Here is an 18,523-nt window from a genome sequence, read left to right on the forward strand (position 1 = left end):
ATCCAGAGGCTGTCAGTTCAAGTCTCACTCAAAACAGTAATTTTTCCACTTTTAAATTTATTCTAAGCTTTATAGCATCGGTCGCAGACGTTTCTGCTTGTAAAATTAAATTACTTAGGTAATATTGTGTAAACGAATTTTGAATAAGCCAAGGTATAGACATGAACCATTAAACTGCGTGCTACTCTAAAGCACCTAAGCTCACATTTAAAGACGTAGTCCATAATTCACTAACAAAAGTTGGTACCTACTTTCGTACATTTGCTGTCGAGTTTTGAGTGTTGTCTATGATTACTATGTGGAGGTGCTTTGGGGAAAAGGGCGCAGTTTAAAAAGATTTATGACTGAAGTACAATATTTTGCGCTAATTTATGCGACTTAGAATTTTTGTTTAAATGATAAAAAGTGACCGTACAGGAATATAACAAGAGTATTTTTAGGAAAATATTTTAAATATGGTTTCTTCCATTACATTTTGTGTTAGGTTGATATTCCACCTGTCCAATGTGCATTGCGTCACACTCTCTCACGAATAAATTGTTCCCCTGCCGGAAATTAATATTATTACAGTAGAACCCGCTTAAGACGATTCCGAGGGGACCTAGCAAAAAAAGCGTCTTAAACGGGAAAGCGTAATAAACGTGAAGCCCAAAATATATAATTGCGGTGATAAGGAGCGAATGAAATCTAAGTGTAGGTAGGTATAAGTTCACACGCGGTTAATTAATCTAGGAACACTAATGAGTAACTGACTGCAAATAGTGTCAATAAATCTGGGAGCGATAGCTTGCATTCCGTGGTCCGTAACGATCAAGCAGATGGCATTGCATTCTCACGCTGATAAGGACCTGACAAAGGATATTAGACAAAACAAAAAAAACCTAAGGGAGGTAATAAACACATAAAAAATGTTGGCTAACGGCGTATTGCATAACAATACGACGGTTATGTCAATAACACAAACGTGCAGATGGTGCGTAACGGGACGGGTAAGTAATAATATAAGCGGGTCGCGAGTCGTATTAACCGTGACAAAACGTATGAAAACACGCCTAAAGTTGCAGGGACCGGCGTAAAATGGCGTATTATGCGGGAAATCGTATTAAACGTGATCGTATTAAGCGGGTTTTACTGTAGTTGCAGACAAAGTAGTCTAAAATGTCAATTGTGTATTCTCTGAAGTATAGAGAAGATTATGTGTATATTTGATTACTAGTTTTAATCAATCAGCAAGTTCATATGAAGTTGGTTGATATTAAAATCACATAAGTTTGTATAACTTCTCTAGAACTTACAACTTGGTTACTTTGTGATTGTCAGATGGTTCATATACATTGAATGTCCATACAAATGATCATATTTAACGCATATTTCCAATATGATCTATATCTTCATTCTGTTTTTATTAAAACAAATGTATTAAAATAATTCGTCATCTATAAATAATGTTGTACTTGTAATCGGATGTGTGAAAGAAAGTTGCGATGTGATAAATGAATTATAAATTAAGAAAATGTCAACTAGTGTCCTAATAAACATTTGTCTCTATAATATGTTTTTAAATAAAAGGCACCTTAATATTACATCAGTTCTATTTATTTTAATTCATACACGTAATTAGAGGTGGTTTAAATCAAGCCTGTCCTGGTGATTTTACATGACAAACAGTGCTATAAGTAGTTAATTGTTATTGTACAAACACAAGGAGAATACACGAAAATGATTCCATGCACTATAAACTAAGATACTGGCAACCTTCTATTCTTGAACTACAAGTTGATTTCAAATTGGTTCTTGGGCGATCTCCTTACCAAGTTTACTAGACAAATCTACTTCTTAACTCGAATCTGGTATAGTTTGTAGCTTTCTAATAGACCCCGAAGGCTAATCCTATTGTCTATTGTTAAGAAAAACCGCTCGTGCCACGTGCCACAACCACCTGCATAAAAAATCGGTACTTCGGTTACTGAGTGCCGGCGAGTCGAACGCTACAGAACCAGTCTAAAATGTGTCATCGAGATGCGTAACAAAGGCGCGTTATCGGAGAGCGCACCTACATTGGTTTTTTGAGCGTTGGACTAGCCCGCGCTCAGGTGCCAAATAGAATAATTAGGACCCTTTTTTGCAGGTAAGTAGCACGTGCGGTTTTACTGAACAATAGACAATAGGATTAGCCTTCGGGGTCTATTAGAAAGCTACAAACTATAAATGGTAACCCCTCGTCTCTTTGCATTCCGCTGTGCATTGTGCTTCTTTTTTGCCTTACTCCCTGGTAACCCCACTTTTTGTTTTGTCAACTATTGAGTGCTATGATACTGGAATGCCAGTTTGGTACAGTCAGCAGCAGCGTACGTATAGATGGTCAAGCAGACCTTGTCATTAAAAAAAGGCGCGAAATTCAATTTTTTTATGGGACGATATCCCTTCGCCCCTACATTTTTCAAATTTGGCGCCTTTTTCTACTGTCAAGATCTGCTTGACCAATCTATATCATTTTATTTTTATACGTCTAGCCTAATTTTGGTGCTGACTGCATGTACTTAAATAGGGGGCCCTCTTTAGATTTAAATTTTTAGTCTTCCTTTTTTAAGTAGTAGTTTTAGTTTTTTAGGTAGTTTTAATTTTATTTAGGTTACTTTATACTTATGTTATTGTTCAAAAGATAAGTAATGCAGGTTATAGTAAGGAGTCCGCTGTAATTTATAAAGGTATATTTTGTGATGCATCAAAACATGAGTCTATCTTGGCCTTACATGACAAGGTTGCCTTAGTAAAAGAACCCAAAAAAAGTAGATTAAAAAAGTCTTAAAATGTATCTCTTGAATACACTATAGGGGAATGTGTTGCCCTATAGAGTATTCATGACATTACCTAGTATTATAACTCCCAATGTAAGCCTATTACTTATAACATAAATTTATTTAAGTATAGAATAATGCGACTCCACAGTCAAACAAATGTAGTTTTGTGGAGCTTTGTCCTTAACAAAAAAGTTGTAACTTTTGTGTAATAAATAACTAATAAAAAAAAAAGACCAGAAAGTGGGATTCCCAGCGAGCTTGACACCTTCACGTGGCAATAATGTCTACATGCATAGCTCAAACAGTTCAGGTTATAAATACTTATAGTTAAGAGCGTAATTATCAGCATTAGACATACATTGGAACACCGCCAGCGGTTCTCGACATAAGAATTTCTACAAACTACATGAGCTGGCCTCATTTCACCAATCTTACAGTGTCTGGTCACTGACATTTTCCTGTATATTTCTAGGTCGGTAAGTAACGATGGTATATACAGGGTGGCCCATTTAGATCGGTCAGTATGGAAAAATCTGAAACTATAAGACACGGCTATCTCTTCTTAGGAACCATGTCATTGATTTTAGTAACAAGTAAAACTGCATTCATACAATTAAAAAACAAAAGTGTACTCAGCTTGGGAATCGAGACACCACCCGGACATTTTGAAAAAAAAAACACTATTTCTATTTAGATATCGATTGTATAGGTCTTAAGCAGTAAAGGTTACTATGAAACATGATGTCTGAAATGAATAAAATGCATTGTTTCCTTTAATTTTTATTAGTAAGTTTTCGAAATTACCACCATTTTTTTCAATACATTTTACATACATTATTTTTTAAATGTATGAATGCAGTTTTTCTTGTTACTAAAATTGATGACATGGTTCCTAAGAAGAGATCGCCGTATGTCTTATAGTTTGAGATTTTTCCATATTGACCGATCTAAATGGGCCAGCCTGTATAGTGTCAAGGTTTAAGAACTTGCTGGACCAGCAATGTATGGTGATGGTGAATTGTCAATATCAGACAATTGTCAGTTGGTGAACCAGGGGCCTGGTATCACACCACTCTGCCTTTGTACAAAAGAAGATACTTACACAAACCCCCAAACAACATGGTTGTAGCACTCGGTTAACAGTATCACGAATTTTTATGGCATTAATAAATAAAAAATATTTGCATCATTATTCGATTTTCATACAGCGTCGAATTAACTTCATTTGAGATCAAGGCCCCGAGTCTCTTCGATCTTTCAAAAGCATCATTTATAAATTATATGCATACTTTAGGAGTTCAATTTGATATACAAGTTACATAATCTAGGATGTCATTAGGAATATCCACAACTTATACTATACATATAAACAAATCCAGATACGCCCTTACTACTATAGCAGCTAAATGCCACCACACACCTATCAAGCTCCATAAAGCTATATTTGGAAGATTTGGTGTCGATAAGAGCTCGAACGGTGAGCGCGATATTTACATGGATCAGTCAACGCGCCTGCCTGTCATCGGCGTTCATTACCAGCAGAGAACTAAGTCGATCTCTCTGGTGGGTCCTCCTGCTTTGATGGATCGAAGCCTTCTTTGATGTGACCTCCCGTGCCTTTCGGGTCTAAATCTGTCGCCCAGCTGAAATGCATAAGTGCCAAGTGCTTGTTACCAAGCTCGCTATGAACCTTGCCAAGTAAATAATATACTAATGATTCTCTCGGAGCTATGTCCTTCAAGTGATGTAGATCTGCCAATGCATCTTGCGGTCTTCCAGCGCGCAGCAAGACCGATGCTCTGTGGAACCTGCACAGGGGGTTCTCTGTGTCCAGTTGTACGGCCCGCTCTAGTGTTGAGAGGGCTCTGTCCATTTTACCTAAAGCTGCCTGAGCGAGCCCTAGTTGACATCTTAAGACTCCCGAGTGGGGATGAATGGTCAGCGCACGCCGTATGTGAACTTCTGACGCTTTCCAACGCTCCTGTCGCGCATACACCGTCGCTATACCAAACCACGCTACATAATTACGGGGATCAATACTGACTGCAGTTCTAAAGCTAGCGAGTGCTTTATCTGTTTCCTCGGCTACTGCATACTCATGTCCTAATAAAGCATGGGCGTAAGATGCGTAGGGATCCATTTGAACAGCTCTTTTAAAGAATTTAAGAGCAGTTTCTCGTTCTTTATGAAGAGAGAAACAGTTGCCGGATACCAACCAGGCAATAGGATCGCTCCTATCCATTTCTACTAACTCTTGAGCCAATGCAGACAACTGTGCCTCGCGCTGCAAGTGCCACAGGCAAGTGCTATAAATATCCATTCCTTCAGTCCGACAAGGATGGGTTTTCCTTATTTCTGCAAATACTTTTGCTGCAGCTTCATACTGAGCCATCTCATAATGTGCCCGAGCAATCATAGTCTGAACCCACGGTGATGCTAACTGCTTAGCGGGTATATCTTGAAATAGTTTGATAGCATTTTTACAATCCAAGAATGCTAATGCCTTGTAAGCATCTCCTAACTCTCTCATTAAATTTAATAATGCTACTCCATTAGAGCTCTTTGGCGTAAGAGTGGGTGTTACTGTTTCTATAGATTTCGACCTCTCATTAGTTTCAACAGAATTTGTTTTGATGTTGTTTTTAGCAGTCCGCTGCTTATTTTTCCTAGACGGACTTTTAGGTGCTACAAACTTTCTGCTCGGTGATTTGTTGTTCTCTTTAACTGAATAACTACTGTTGTTGCTGAATAGCCGCGATGACCGCCGAGGGGCCGGGCCCAACGTACATCTAGGTGTAGGACTGAATACTGCATCTTTTAGCTGCCCCATTTGTGCTCTTAAGGAGTTTACTATTTTAGGTATGGCCTTTTGCTCATTTGAGTCGGTGAGTGTGGGAGTATACAAAACGGGAGATTCTTCCATTGGTAACATACCAAATGAGGGGGAGAATTGTATTGGTGCTAGCCCACTAAAGACACTGTGCATACGTTTCACAGGGGCCTGCGTCTCGGGTGTGATGCTGGTGGACATGGTCATAGGACTCCGAGGAGCCACATTATTCATTGGAGTCACATTAGCATTCATACTGATACTAGTATTATTAGGAATGTTGCTATTAACAAATGAAATATTTTCAGAGTTGTTGACTAGATTCACAAATGTGGTCACACCAAATGAAAAGTCAGTGTTATTCATTTGGAATACTTGATGTGGATCTACTTTCACACCTAAATTACACAAATCCGCAAAAGAGCTCCACATGAATGGATTGAGTGATAGAGCCTTCCGGAGTGCGTCCGTGGCTTTACTTCTCCTCTCTGTGATGTTGAAGATGTGGGCGAGGAGTTGCAGTGCATATGGAGCCTGTTCCCCAAATTCAGACGCCACCATCTCAATGTTGGATCCCAATACCACTTCTGCATCTTTGTAACTGGAATTAATGAGATTAGTTACATTAGCTAAGTGATAACTACAACATAATCAGACTATTATGCTGTTACACAGTAGAAAATCAAGTTATAATGGTATTATGAATGGACTACTTACTTTTTCAATTCTATAGAACACTTTGCCAGAAGGAACCTCGCCTGGGGTATGGTCAGTGGTATATTTTGTAGCAAGTGGTGAGCCTCATTCAGCCGCGCACATCTGTAGTAGCATGTTCCCAAAAGGAAAGCTGTTTCTTCTGATCCAACTAGAACACAAGATTATTATTATTTTTAACACATATTCTGCGGAATATTCCCACTGTATACATAAGCATAGAAAACTCTAATTATAGCAACATGTGGCAATCGATAATCCTCATTACCACCAGTGGTACTATTACCAATATTAGCAAAACTTTGAAGTGATAACTCTGACAGCAAAAGAAAAAATCAATTAGATGAAAATGTTTACCTTCAGCATGTAATCTTTCGGCCAAGAATATAGCGTTGTCATATTCATAATTGTTCAAACAATCCCAAATGATAACCTGTGGAACAAAACGGTGTTTATGTGTAAAAATCTAAGATAGGAACACCTTGACAGCTACACTGGAAAGTGATTTCCTGCTTACCTGTATAGGTTCTTGGACAATCATTTTGATGATATTATAAAGCTTTAGGATTCTATACACTCCCAAAGCAAATATTCAACATCGCAACCAACGATTATTATAGTCACAAAATAAAGATAAAACGTATCATTAGACGGACATTTTCATTTCAGTTTGTTAATTGTCTATGGTTTGATTACGAAAGCTTTGCGCTCGCCAGTTTTAAAAATTTATCAAAAAAAATGTTTAATTTTGAATTCAAAATGTTTTAATGCATATAATTTTTAATTTTAATGGACTTTAGATATTTTTCAGTGTTTTAGAATACATAAAAATGTTTATTTATTTATTTTACCTTCAACTTGCCTTCAACACAGTCAGCGTCATTGTCTGCAATCACAATGGTTTTACTCATGTTTTACTTGTATCTCAAACAGCTGAAGATTTCACATTGTCTATGGTAGTTATGGAACGATTGCACGAAAACGAATAGTCGTATGGTTCTTTATTTATTGTGAATACGCGAAGAAACTGAGGGACTCCTAGATTTTCTTTTGTGTTTTTCAAGTGATAGCAGGATTGTGTTGTTTGTGAATTTTAAAGTTATAGTGTATTAACGCGAGGAAAATCGATGAGATTGTGTGTACAGTGGTGCGAACAATATGTGCAGTGTTGATTACGAATGACATCTGCTAGAAGAAAAACGGAATTGCAGTAGTTAGAAGACGTGGATTACGCATCATACAGGTAAACCTTGACGAGCGATTTTCCCTAGGGCGCTGGACTTGGTTACAATTAAGGCTATGAAATCGTGTTGTGCGTCACTAACGGAACTAATCGCCCTTCACTCTTCTGTGTGGAGTACCCCAAACAAGATAATGTCAAGACGTGTGACCTCCAGCTTTAAGCTCCTTTCGCAATTCGGAGCTTGTTATTGTTTCTGTTGAAACCTTGCTTAATCTACTAAAATATAATAGTAGGAGATTCCCAGGAAATGAATACGTTCTAGTTACCATGTAGGTGATTCGTAATGGCTATTAGACAAGCAACTAAGTCACCAGGAAGAAGGAAATAATTACTGAATCAAGTTTCTCTTAATAAGTCATATCATAAAGGCAAAAATTGCAGAATTTCAAGTCAGAAAATTAGAGCTGCCTGTTTGTGCAGCTGTTAATTTGCGCCTTGAGGCACGTGACGTCATTTAATTGTTTGTTTTGTTATTGTAACACACCTATTCATAATAGTGAAGAATAAAAATACCCAAGTTAAGAACAATATTCTTAAGACAATTGTTAGATGACAATAACATAAAAGTACCTACCTACCTCATCACCACTATTCAAAATATTGTATAGCTATCATAAATAGATGAGATATTAAAGTGTTTTCCTAACTTATTTCTTCATATGCAATAAAATTGCATCTTACATAAAGTTATATACAATTAGCAAATAAACATTTAATAACCATAACATTTGGATTTTCTCAACATCATAAATAAACCCATGATTGCGTATTGAGTTGATTTTATTTTATTTTATATTTATTGCTTCACCAACAATTGTTTACACTATGTAAAATATAACTACAACCGTTATGACTAATTTTGCTAAGGCCCACTAACCCGTGGTTAAGCGGTTAAACCGTTAACATAGTGTCAAATTGTACTGGTATCCATGGTAAATTCATGTTTAGCCGGTTAACCCTGGGTTAGTGGAATGGTGCAAGTGGGCCTAAGCATAACAATTACTCAAAGGAAACAACACCTTGAGAATTAAATATTAAATATATTTTTATGAAATTTAGTGTTATTAATTCATTTTTATTGTATGAAATACATTTAAAACGGTCCCAATTTATGACTTACTAGGTTTGATTGGGTAGTATTCAAACAAATTTGCTATTCGCTTTTGAAAAAAAAAGAGAGTTACTTTTTAATTATAAAATCTAGCAAAATTCTGTTATATTTCGTATCTTTGTAATGAACAGACCATTACACATGTTATATTCAACAGATATTTATGAATTACATTATAAGTACCTATTTGGTTTTGAGTTTAATACAATGTATACATACATGTTATTGCAAATACCAAGAGTATAAATGTTTCTTTTTATTTGACAATCTGTAAGTGTATTCAACACTATATCTTATCATCACAACCACCCACTTCTTAGACATTAGGAATGAGTAATAATATTGTGATAATAAAATATCAGTACATAATTAACAGGATTATTACAGTTTATGAAATAAAAACCTGACTTGATCTGGCATTCATATGTCAAGTTGAAAAAATAGCAGCCAATATTACAAGTTGGTAAGTGTACTATCAAAATTCCAACTTACCTGTACAAGTATAAATTCAAATCAAGATTTGAACTCTATTGGAGTGTACTAAAGTTCAATATTCCAAAATTTTTACTAGCATTCTGATTTTGTGATTGTGCAGTAAAGGAATACTCATTAGTCGACTTATGTAAAACAAAAATAAACTATATCATTGAAAATGCTGCATAAAATCAACTACTGGTAATTAAAATCGATATTATATCCATTTTTTTTTATTGCTTGACATTGACTGTCTTGTGGTGGTTGTTATATGTATATTTCTATTGAAAAAATTATAAATTTGATTCAGACACACCAATGTTACGTTTACCATGCGCATGCATGCATGTTGCATGTGTGTTTGCCAAGTTTGTATTTTGGTGTTAGTGGTTTCATTTTATCAATTTCCTTTGTGAATTATCTAATAAGGGGATAACCTAGTCATTTTATTTCAGGATGAATGTGACCGAGACGATCCCGGTATCGGCTCAGCCGATGGAGAAAACGCACAGTCTGCTGGAGCCCCTGCAGCAGCCGATGTTCCTGCAGACTCAGACTGCTCAGATAATCGCTGGGATCTTCGTATGGACCGCGCTTTTTATCACTTGCCAACAGGTATTTACGAATAATATTTATCATCCGCGTAATATGTAAATGACGGTATAAGAAGCTGCAACAAAAGTGACGATTCATGTTAAAGTCGCGGAAATGTCAAGTGTGGAGTTAGATTGGCAAATAATTAGAAATTACACGTTAAAATTGGAAGAGATATGAAAGGTTAAGTTTACAATTTGGTGCCGTGACCAGGATATGTTTTGTAGGCTTTTTCGTTTTTTTTCTACAAGTACACCCCATAAATAACAATCGTAACTGGCCAAAAAGTCTAATTGGGAATCGTCCAAGTCATTAATTTTTTACGATCCCTAATATTTAGGGTTGCAGGCTGCAGCTGCAAAAAAAATTGATTGCAGAGGACTATCTACGAGGTATTCATCACCTCAATTTTTTTAGGTATAATATATAGGCTTTCTCTTTCTCCTTACTCATATTAATACGGCAAAGTGTGATTTAAGTTAAACAAGAGAAGATAGGAAAGGAGATTACTACAGTTAGGTGTTGTGACATGGTTATGTTAAGTTTGCAGTCATCATCTTTATAAAAGATTATGTTCTGATTCAGATGTCATAAATTCATAATATTTTGGGCAATTTCTGCTACCAATGTCCAATACCCATCACAAGTTACCTACATAAAGTGACATTAAGGAAGGTAGCTGATAGACATTGCATATACTATATGCATAATGAACACCGACATCTTGATGTATAGATAGGGCTTCCGCCTTATCGTAACTGGTTTAGTTCAAAGCTGATTTTAGTTTAAAATGTACACCTTTTGCAAGACAGGATTAACCGTACAGACAATGTTACTGTCTACTTGAATAGGGACGAGGCGTATGTGATGATCGCACAAATAAATCCAAACAAACTTTTGGATTACATTATACTTATAGATTTCACTCGCACACATTTCACTCCCTCCTCACAACAAGCTTACACACATACAAGTTCACACTATTGGCTTCATGCAAATATGTTTGCTTATGCTTAATATTAAATATATTGGTACCTCGTGATGACCATGACCCCCGCGATAGCCATGCCTAGTGCGGAGTTCACTGCAATGTGCCTTTGCTAAATTACGTTTTATGTAAAAAAAAAAAATTTTTTTTTTACGTTATGCCGACTACGACTATATCGTAATACATCGACTATAAACAAAATTAACATAATTACGAGATGTTTGACCTAAATGATATGTGCATGGAGCAATCAGCAGCAGAAGTAGGTACCTATTACCTAAGTGCTCAATTTGCAAGAGCATGTGCAGTTAATTTTGAACATTTCGTTCGTATACCTACTTGTCAACTAAATTACACCGTTTTTGACGAAACTGTCTGTTTTCTTAATAAGTTGGGGTCAAACAGTTGGTAAAAAACAACACCGTGAGCGTATAATTCGTCCGACGATGGAAGTAATCTAACGGTGTCGTGGACCAGTCACCATTTAACTCGGGGTTAACTTTGTGGTTCATTTGACCTGTCCGGGTTACTGCGGTTGATGGCCTAGTCGTTTATTGCTATATGTTGAGACATACATGTTATGTTCGCTATGTATAACATGAACAATGAAATAAATATAATATTTCGCAGGTAACACCGTTTGGGGGGATAATCACTTTAATGGTCTTATTATTAGACTCACTAGTCTTTATCAAACCTTAGAAATGCTACAAAATTATAAATTATGCTGGATTTCACGTTGCCATGCGCGAAGCGCTGATAGCCTAGCCTAGAGGTAAGAGCGTGCGATCCTGAGTTCGCAGGCTAAACCCTGGCTCGTACCAATGAGTTTTGCGGAACTTATGTATACGATATCAGATCTGGTAGATATCATTTGATAGTTACCAGTCGCTTTTCGGAGAAGGAAAACATCGTGAGGAAACTGGACCAATCCCAACAACGCCTAGTTTCCCCTCTAGGTTGCGTAGTGCCTACACTCATTCTTGGGATTAGATATGAAGATTATGAGTCCATTCGCGACCGCCGCCTGCTCCGCTGGTGCGTTTGTAGCTTTATAATTCAGTATATATTAGAAAGCGATGAATCTTTATCTTACATTCTGTTCTACAAATTAGTCGTCATTTTGTTAACACGCGTTGTGTATTAATATAATACTTAACAAGAATAAACTAACGTACGACTAATGCGTCCGCCCGCAGCGCGGCCTCGATTCTTTGCTCAGTAGTCAGTTGTTTTTGTGATTAGTTTTCACATTTGCGATTAATTAGCGCGACTAGAAAGCATGATTGATCCCTCTATTTGCTTCTGCGTTTAGCGGTGTTTGTTTACATTTACATTGACACGTAATTAGTGAAAACTATCCGAGTTTGTTTTATCTTTGATCAATGATCAATCACTTCGGTAGCTGTATAGAGCGTAATACGATACGGTATACGATACGGTTAGGTCAGTGGCATCATAAGATACGTTACCCTTTCGTATAATTACATTAATGACAAAAAAAACTTTAAAATCAACGGCGTCGTTGCGGTTGCGCGCTTTGCACGATTTAGTCAAAAATGCCATAATTATTTTATGGTCGTTTTTATGTGCTCCTCTTTCGATTCGTGCAGGTTATCATTGAAATGCGTGATTATCTCCAGAGCACCTACGTTTACGTTTAAATTAATCTTATAGACGCAAGGCACACAAACAAGGCAAAATACTACTACTACTAATACCTAGTTTAGTTTGTTTGTGTGCGTGCATCTATAATATGATTAATATGACTTGAGATGTGAGCGTAGGCTTATTGTTGTTTACTGCAAGTCGTTAAACAGGACCCCCCACCCCTCCTTCCTAAATACTCTCGTAGATACAAAATCCAAAATTTTAAAATGTATTCTAAACTTTTAACTTTCAATCATTTTACTTCGTTAAGGGATGAATTCCGGTGTAAAAAGTTTTTTTATTTACCCGTTCTGCATTTACGCTATACCTAACAAACAAGCTTTTTTATTTATAATATTATTTTAATCAAGTGGTTTTTATTAATTTCATATATATCTATCTAATACCTTTAAACGAGCAATTCTTGTTTATTTATTTATCTATATATATATATATATATATATATATATATATATATTTCGGGGATCTCGGAAACGGCTCTAACGATTTCGATGAAATTTGGTATATAGGGGTTTTCGGGGGCGAAAAATCGATCTAGCTAGGTCTTATCTCTGGGAAAACGCGCATTTCCGAGTTATTATATGTTTTCCGAGCGAAGCTCGGTCACCCAGATATTTTATTACTTATACTAGGTATATAGGTATCAGAAGCATGAAAAACGCTCGAAGCAAATTACCACCGCTTATCGGGTTCTGCACTTTCCGTCGCCCAAGTATCGCGATAAATATTGATGCAATTTTCCTACTTACATACCTACTCTTTTGTTTTCCCGAATACGCCGAAAGATAATAGTGAATTTATGCACCCCGTCCCATTGCATATATTTAGAGACGTAGTAAACAGGGCCTGTTATCGTTACACAGTTGGACGCCTGTGCATAGTACATAACAATTAATCAGTCAATTAATCTGGCTGGAAATATTTGCCCTACTTTAGGTACAAAGAAATTTGCCGCTGTATAATAATGTTTCAATATAGACTCAGCATAACAAGCCATTAGTGTTCGTAACGTCAATTAGCCTTCTTTTAGGTGTTATCAACCTGTCGTTATCGCCATTGGAGCGGTACGCGAACTATTTACCTGTTGATAGTGTTTACCGTCGTATACGTACTCTTCATGAAAAATAATGATAGAAATGACATTGATAGTTATGCAAGACCGCTTCTGCAGATTGCTTACTGTCAAGTTCTGTCTGATTATAGATTACTAGCTATGCCCGCGACTCCGTGCGCAGGGGAATAGGTTTGTTTCAGTTTTTCTTCTTTCCACAGGAAATGGATTTAGACAAGTAAAGTACGTATAGATAGCCTGGAAGGTTAGCGTTTGTTGCCGACTTAAAACTGAGAATATTCTTATAAAAATCAAATCATTCTATGTCTAAAACTACAATTTGATATTGTCAAATATTTGTGTTAAAACACTTTATATGAGTATTCCCATACACATTTCAATTTCTTAAAACCTATATCTTACTCAAAACGCCCTCACCTTACATATTTGCATGAAATATTAGGAACAATGTTGGGTAATAAAATGCTTGTAACAAGGGGTAGGTATTTTCTTTATGGCGACCTACTTTACGCTGGCGGGAATACCGCCATTTATCACAATGAAACTCATTTCGGTGTAAAATATCGTCGTCATGGACGGAGACTTGACGTACGTACTGTCGAAGATAACCAACGTTTGTCACTTTTCGACGTTTCAACAAAATATGAAAGATATCATAAGTATCATAACTAAGTGTAAAATTATATATGGTGTCTTGAAAAGATCGACTATATGTATTATAATAATATTTAGGTCTTTACCATCTGTGTCAGATGTTTAAGCAGCATCTCGGTTACGACACTTGTGTTCGTGGCTGTAAAGCCCTATACGAGAGAGGATCCCTCGGCCACACACGCAGCAGGTGTATGCTCCCCCTGGACGCCTGCTCGTGGCGCCTCATGCGTTTTTCTTTTAAGTAATTAGGAAAACCAGGCCTCGTCGTGCTTGGATTGACCGTCATGTATTATACCATATGAATATATGCATGATCGTCACAAAAAACGGGGTTGATAGAGACTAACCCCCTTATTCAAAAAAGTTTATAAGCCTCAACTAGTTCATTTATGTTTTATCCCTTTCTTACAAATATATAAGTCAGTGTGTCAGTCAAAGTGACAAATTAAGTGCCAGTTACACTAACCAGATTTGACAGACTGATCAACATCACTCGGCAGAGAACTATGAAAATTCCCATACAATAAAATTTAGCGAACGCTTTAACGGTGACAGGCGGTTTGGTGCAATGCAACCGACCCTAAGACAAACGAATTAGCTAATTGAGGCTTGTAGCGCGTTTATGAATAGAGTCGTAAGAAAATAAAAAGTGACCTCCCAACTTGCTGCTTTTACGTGCAATTTGCGTCATTTGGAATCCAGCGGCATGGTTGCAGCCGCGATCCATCTCGTTCTTACAACGGCCTTTTGTGTTGGGATCTCGCAAGCTACCTTACTAGCAGCTAGGTTATTTATAGCCCGTCGAAGTTTCTCGACGTTTACCTGCCACTGAGAGCCTCTGGGACTCGTCATGTCTACAGTAAAAGTTGGTTCTATCTGAATTTCAATGAGATTCTTGATTAATAGCAAATATTTTTTGGGCCAATTTCTATGTCACAAACAATTATTGGTAGTAAACAAAGAGCCCGCCTGATGGTATGGTAAGCTGTTATAGTAGCGTACGGACACTTACAACCCTTTTAAAAACCTGTACGCTCCTTTTTTGAGCAACTATATAGTGAAAAATGTTGGGAAAACGTAGGCAGGAAGTACATTAAGCATAAAAATTCAACACGTTCTTCATTTCCTAAGGGAACATGGTTATTTATTTATTTAGATTTTTACACAATCAACACGAAGGCTGCACAAAAATCGTGTTACATTCGTCCTTATCAAGTTAACGTTAAACGACTACAGTAAAACGAAGGCAAAATAAGTCTTGTTTATAAAGAGAAAAGTACGTAGAATGACCAGGAATCCTTGGGCGGACCTTTCTTTTGCGTCATCAGGGTGTTCGATTACTTACAAGTATGTTTACCGAGTCTATGGATTATTTTCTGGGGTGTATTCACCAAGGCTATCTGAGCGCGTCGCGTCAGATCGACTATAATCTTTGTATTTTATATATCGGATACAAAAATTACAGTCCCATTGGCTAATTTACTGTCCAATTTGTCCAATACAACTGTCATTTAAGTAAGTGTAAGCAAAACTAGACAGGATAGTAGAATCGAACTGTCGGTTTAGTAACTAGACGCAGTTTTGGATATTGTATCTAGGCCGGGTGTCGATAAATCTACTTATTTAATATCTTGGTAATGGATTAGTTATACAAGTACATGTATTATTGGCCGTGGGCGCTACGGACACTTGTTATTTGACATTTCGAAAGAGCTCGAGATGAGTAAAAACAATAGTAGGTAAAAGAAAAGTCGTGTGGATAACTTTAAATATAAGAACCGAGCTATGTCTAGTTCATGCTTATACTAGTTCGATTAAGGCGATTGCAGTCCGGCATTTTTGTTACTTATGTGATTCGCATAGAGTTCACTTTTGCCTGTGACATGTTTTTTACACCTGTGCGTGGGTGTGTGTTGATGTCCGTTGACATGACGTAATGGTAATTTAATCAACATTTGTTTGTTTAATTATAGATATTACTCCATGTTGGTAACTATCGCGGAATTCTAGATACATCTACGTACACATTAACCCTACTAATATCATAAATGTGAAAGTAAGTCTGTCTGTCTATCCGTTACCACTTCACGCTTAAACCCCTGAAACTATCAGATGAAATTTGGTATGGATATAGATAGTTTAGGCCCGGGAAAAGACAGGGTAGTTTTATCATTCATCGACATTATTCCACGCTGAAGAATCTAGTTGGGCGTTTTCTAAAATAAATATAGTAAACCCGATTCTCACAGATCCTGGTGTTTTTGGGTTCTCTCAACTCAGAATCACTAGCATATTCAATCCTGATGATAAAAAAACTTGTCCCAAAATTTTGTACGAAAATTGTACATTCCACTACATCACGTCCATACAAGTGAAAAATTTTCTCATAATAAAACGTGACGTAATGGAATGGACATTTTGGGACCTCTTTTTTTAATGGAAGGATGGAGAATGCTGTCCATTCTGAGTAGAACGAGCCCAAGAATGTCCAGATTTGAAAGAAAGAGGTTTTCGATATTTATTTTAGAAAACGCCCAGTTAGCTATGTGCGAAGTACGTACACCTACATAGTGGGGAGACTGGGGGGACCCAAAAGTCATGGCCGAGTGTGCTCCATAGCACCATTAATACGGTGAAGATTAATTAAATCAAACACTAATTTTTAATTAGATCAAGAGCTCTTTCTTTACTCTATTCTATTAGTACTTCGGAATTACGGGTTAAATAAAGAATAGAGTTATTTTCCTAGTCTGTCTGACCTTGGAGCGTATCTATTTATTGATTGGACAGGTTTGCTAAAGACGACCTTTAAAGACGATTGCTTGCTTGCTTGTGCAATTTGGCCCAGCTGAGCCAAGACGTTGAGATTGAAGGTTCCGTCACACAGGCGCGTTTTCCGGGCGGGGCGTGAGCGGGGCGCGCCGCTTTTACATGTAAAACGCTCACGCGCCGCCCGGAAAACGCGCCTCTGTGACGAAGCCTTAAAGGTATACCGGGAGACGGGTTCACTATGGATTACAATTACCGGGTGTAATCGGTAATTGTTGTTGTTTAGCGGAAATTAATGGCTTCGGAAAAACATTCGAAATTTAGCTTCAAGTATACGAGTACAAATGTACTTCAGGCAAATTTCGACCCATTAGAACTGTTTACAGTCAGATGTGATTAATAAGTTAAGTAGTAGGCACATTATTGTCTTCTGACAGTTATTATTTATTATCTTCGTAAGGCCCAAATGTACCTACACTCCATTTCAATCTATTTGCTTTCTCAAACAAACGAAATTCATTCCATTTAATACAACAAGCCTCACATTAAAAATAGGAAAATTTTGTATGGTGGGTCTTCGAGGTTATGAATCTTAGGGTATATTCAAGTTCCATTCATACTTGGTCAAATGCTTACCTATTTTTAATAAAAATAAATAAAAAATAAAACTTTTTGTTATAATCAAGTTACAAAAGTGAGGTTATATTCCGATAAAAAAACAGAGGTACGAATCATCTCGTTTTAATAAGGTGATGCCATCTGACGCGTCATCCATAGAGCGCGCTAAAGAAATAGAGATATGTACTAACAAACATACACCCGAAAAACGATCACTAGGAAAATATTACCCTCCGTTCATCGTCAGTCAGTTAAATAATATTATAACTATAATTTACAGCTCTGTCAAACAGTCATACATGCGTATTATATCCGCATATTGTAGAAACAATGAAACTTCCGTACTTCTAGCAAAACGCTAAGGTGTGATTATTTACCCGTGCCACTTTCTCCAAGAGACACGCTAATCGACTCTCAACTGTAAGTAAAATATATGTATCGCAAATTCGATGCGTAAAGCTATTTTATCACTGGCCTCCCCGGAGCCTTTTCAAAAAATATTCAAAATTGGATATGTAATATAAAATTATATATACCTATAGAATAGGCTTACAGTTGATATTACCGGATTGACAAAATACCTTTGGGAACGAACTCGAAAAAAGGCTAGGCAACCTAATATACTTAATAATAATAAATCTGAAATCATCAAGTAAAGATATTTTTTAATATAAACATAATGCTCTACGGTACCAACCGTGACTTTAACAGCTGATCCTTTTCAATGCAGCTTTATTTATCGCGATTTTATTGCTGACATGCACGCCATATACTTTTATGCCAAGGTAATAACCTAATAATAACCGCCTATTTGCTTCGCTGTTTAAAATATAGGGCAAGCATGAAATTGTTTTGCCGTTTCTTTTCACTACCCTGGTTGGTATGATTTACCTTCCACTGAACCAGAGTCATTAGGTTAATGGTTAACCTAATTTAATTATCATAATCTTCTAGTATAACGGCTAACGACCTACTGACGAAAAC

General features: G+C 36.8%; 2 protein-coding genes across 3 annotated transcripts in view; one reads left to right on the forward strand and one right to left on the reverse strand.

Annotated features, from left to right (window-relative positions):
• Positions 1-3,817: 3,817 nt before the first annotated feature.
• LOC134652409 (cell division cycle protein 27 homolog) lies at positions 3,818-7,038 on the reverse strand. The gene is made up of 4 exons (XM_063507591.1): positions 6,863-7,038; positions 6,703-6,778; positions 6,349-6,496; positions 3,818-6,232 (listed from the first exon to the last, which is right to left on the reverse strand). Exons 1-4 carry the CDS (start codon positions 6,884-6,886, stop codon positions 4,348-4,350), a joined length of 2,133 nt encoding a protein of 710 aa, XP_063363661.1. The 5' UTR covers positions 6,887-7,038; the 3' UTR covers positions 3,818-4,347.
• A 274-nt stretch (positions 7,039-7,312) lies between these two features.
• Positions 7,313-18,523, forward strand: part of LOC134651962 (transmembrane protein 184B) — a 35,833-nt gene continuing 24,622 nt past the window's right edge. The window contains exons 1-2 of one of the 2 annotated variants that reach the window (XM_063507105.1): positions 7,313-7,588; positions 9,629-9,788. In XM_063507105.1, coding sequence (XP_063363175.1) covers positions 9,630-9,788 — 159 coding nt within the window. In that variant the 5' untranslated portion in view covers positions 7,313-7,588; position 9,629. The remainder of the gene's footprint in view (positions 7,589-9,628; positions 9,789-18,523) is intronic. The other variant, XM_063507104.1, reaches the window with a different exon arrangement.

The sequence above is a fragment of the Cydia amplana genome, chromosome 11, assembly GCF_948474715.1.
Source record: "Cydia amplana chromosome 11, ilCydAmpl1.1, whole genome shotgun sequence".
Taxonomy (NCBI): Eukaryota; Metazoa; Arthropoda; class Insecta; order Lepidoptera; family Tortricidae; genus Cydia; species Cydia amplana.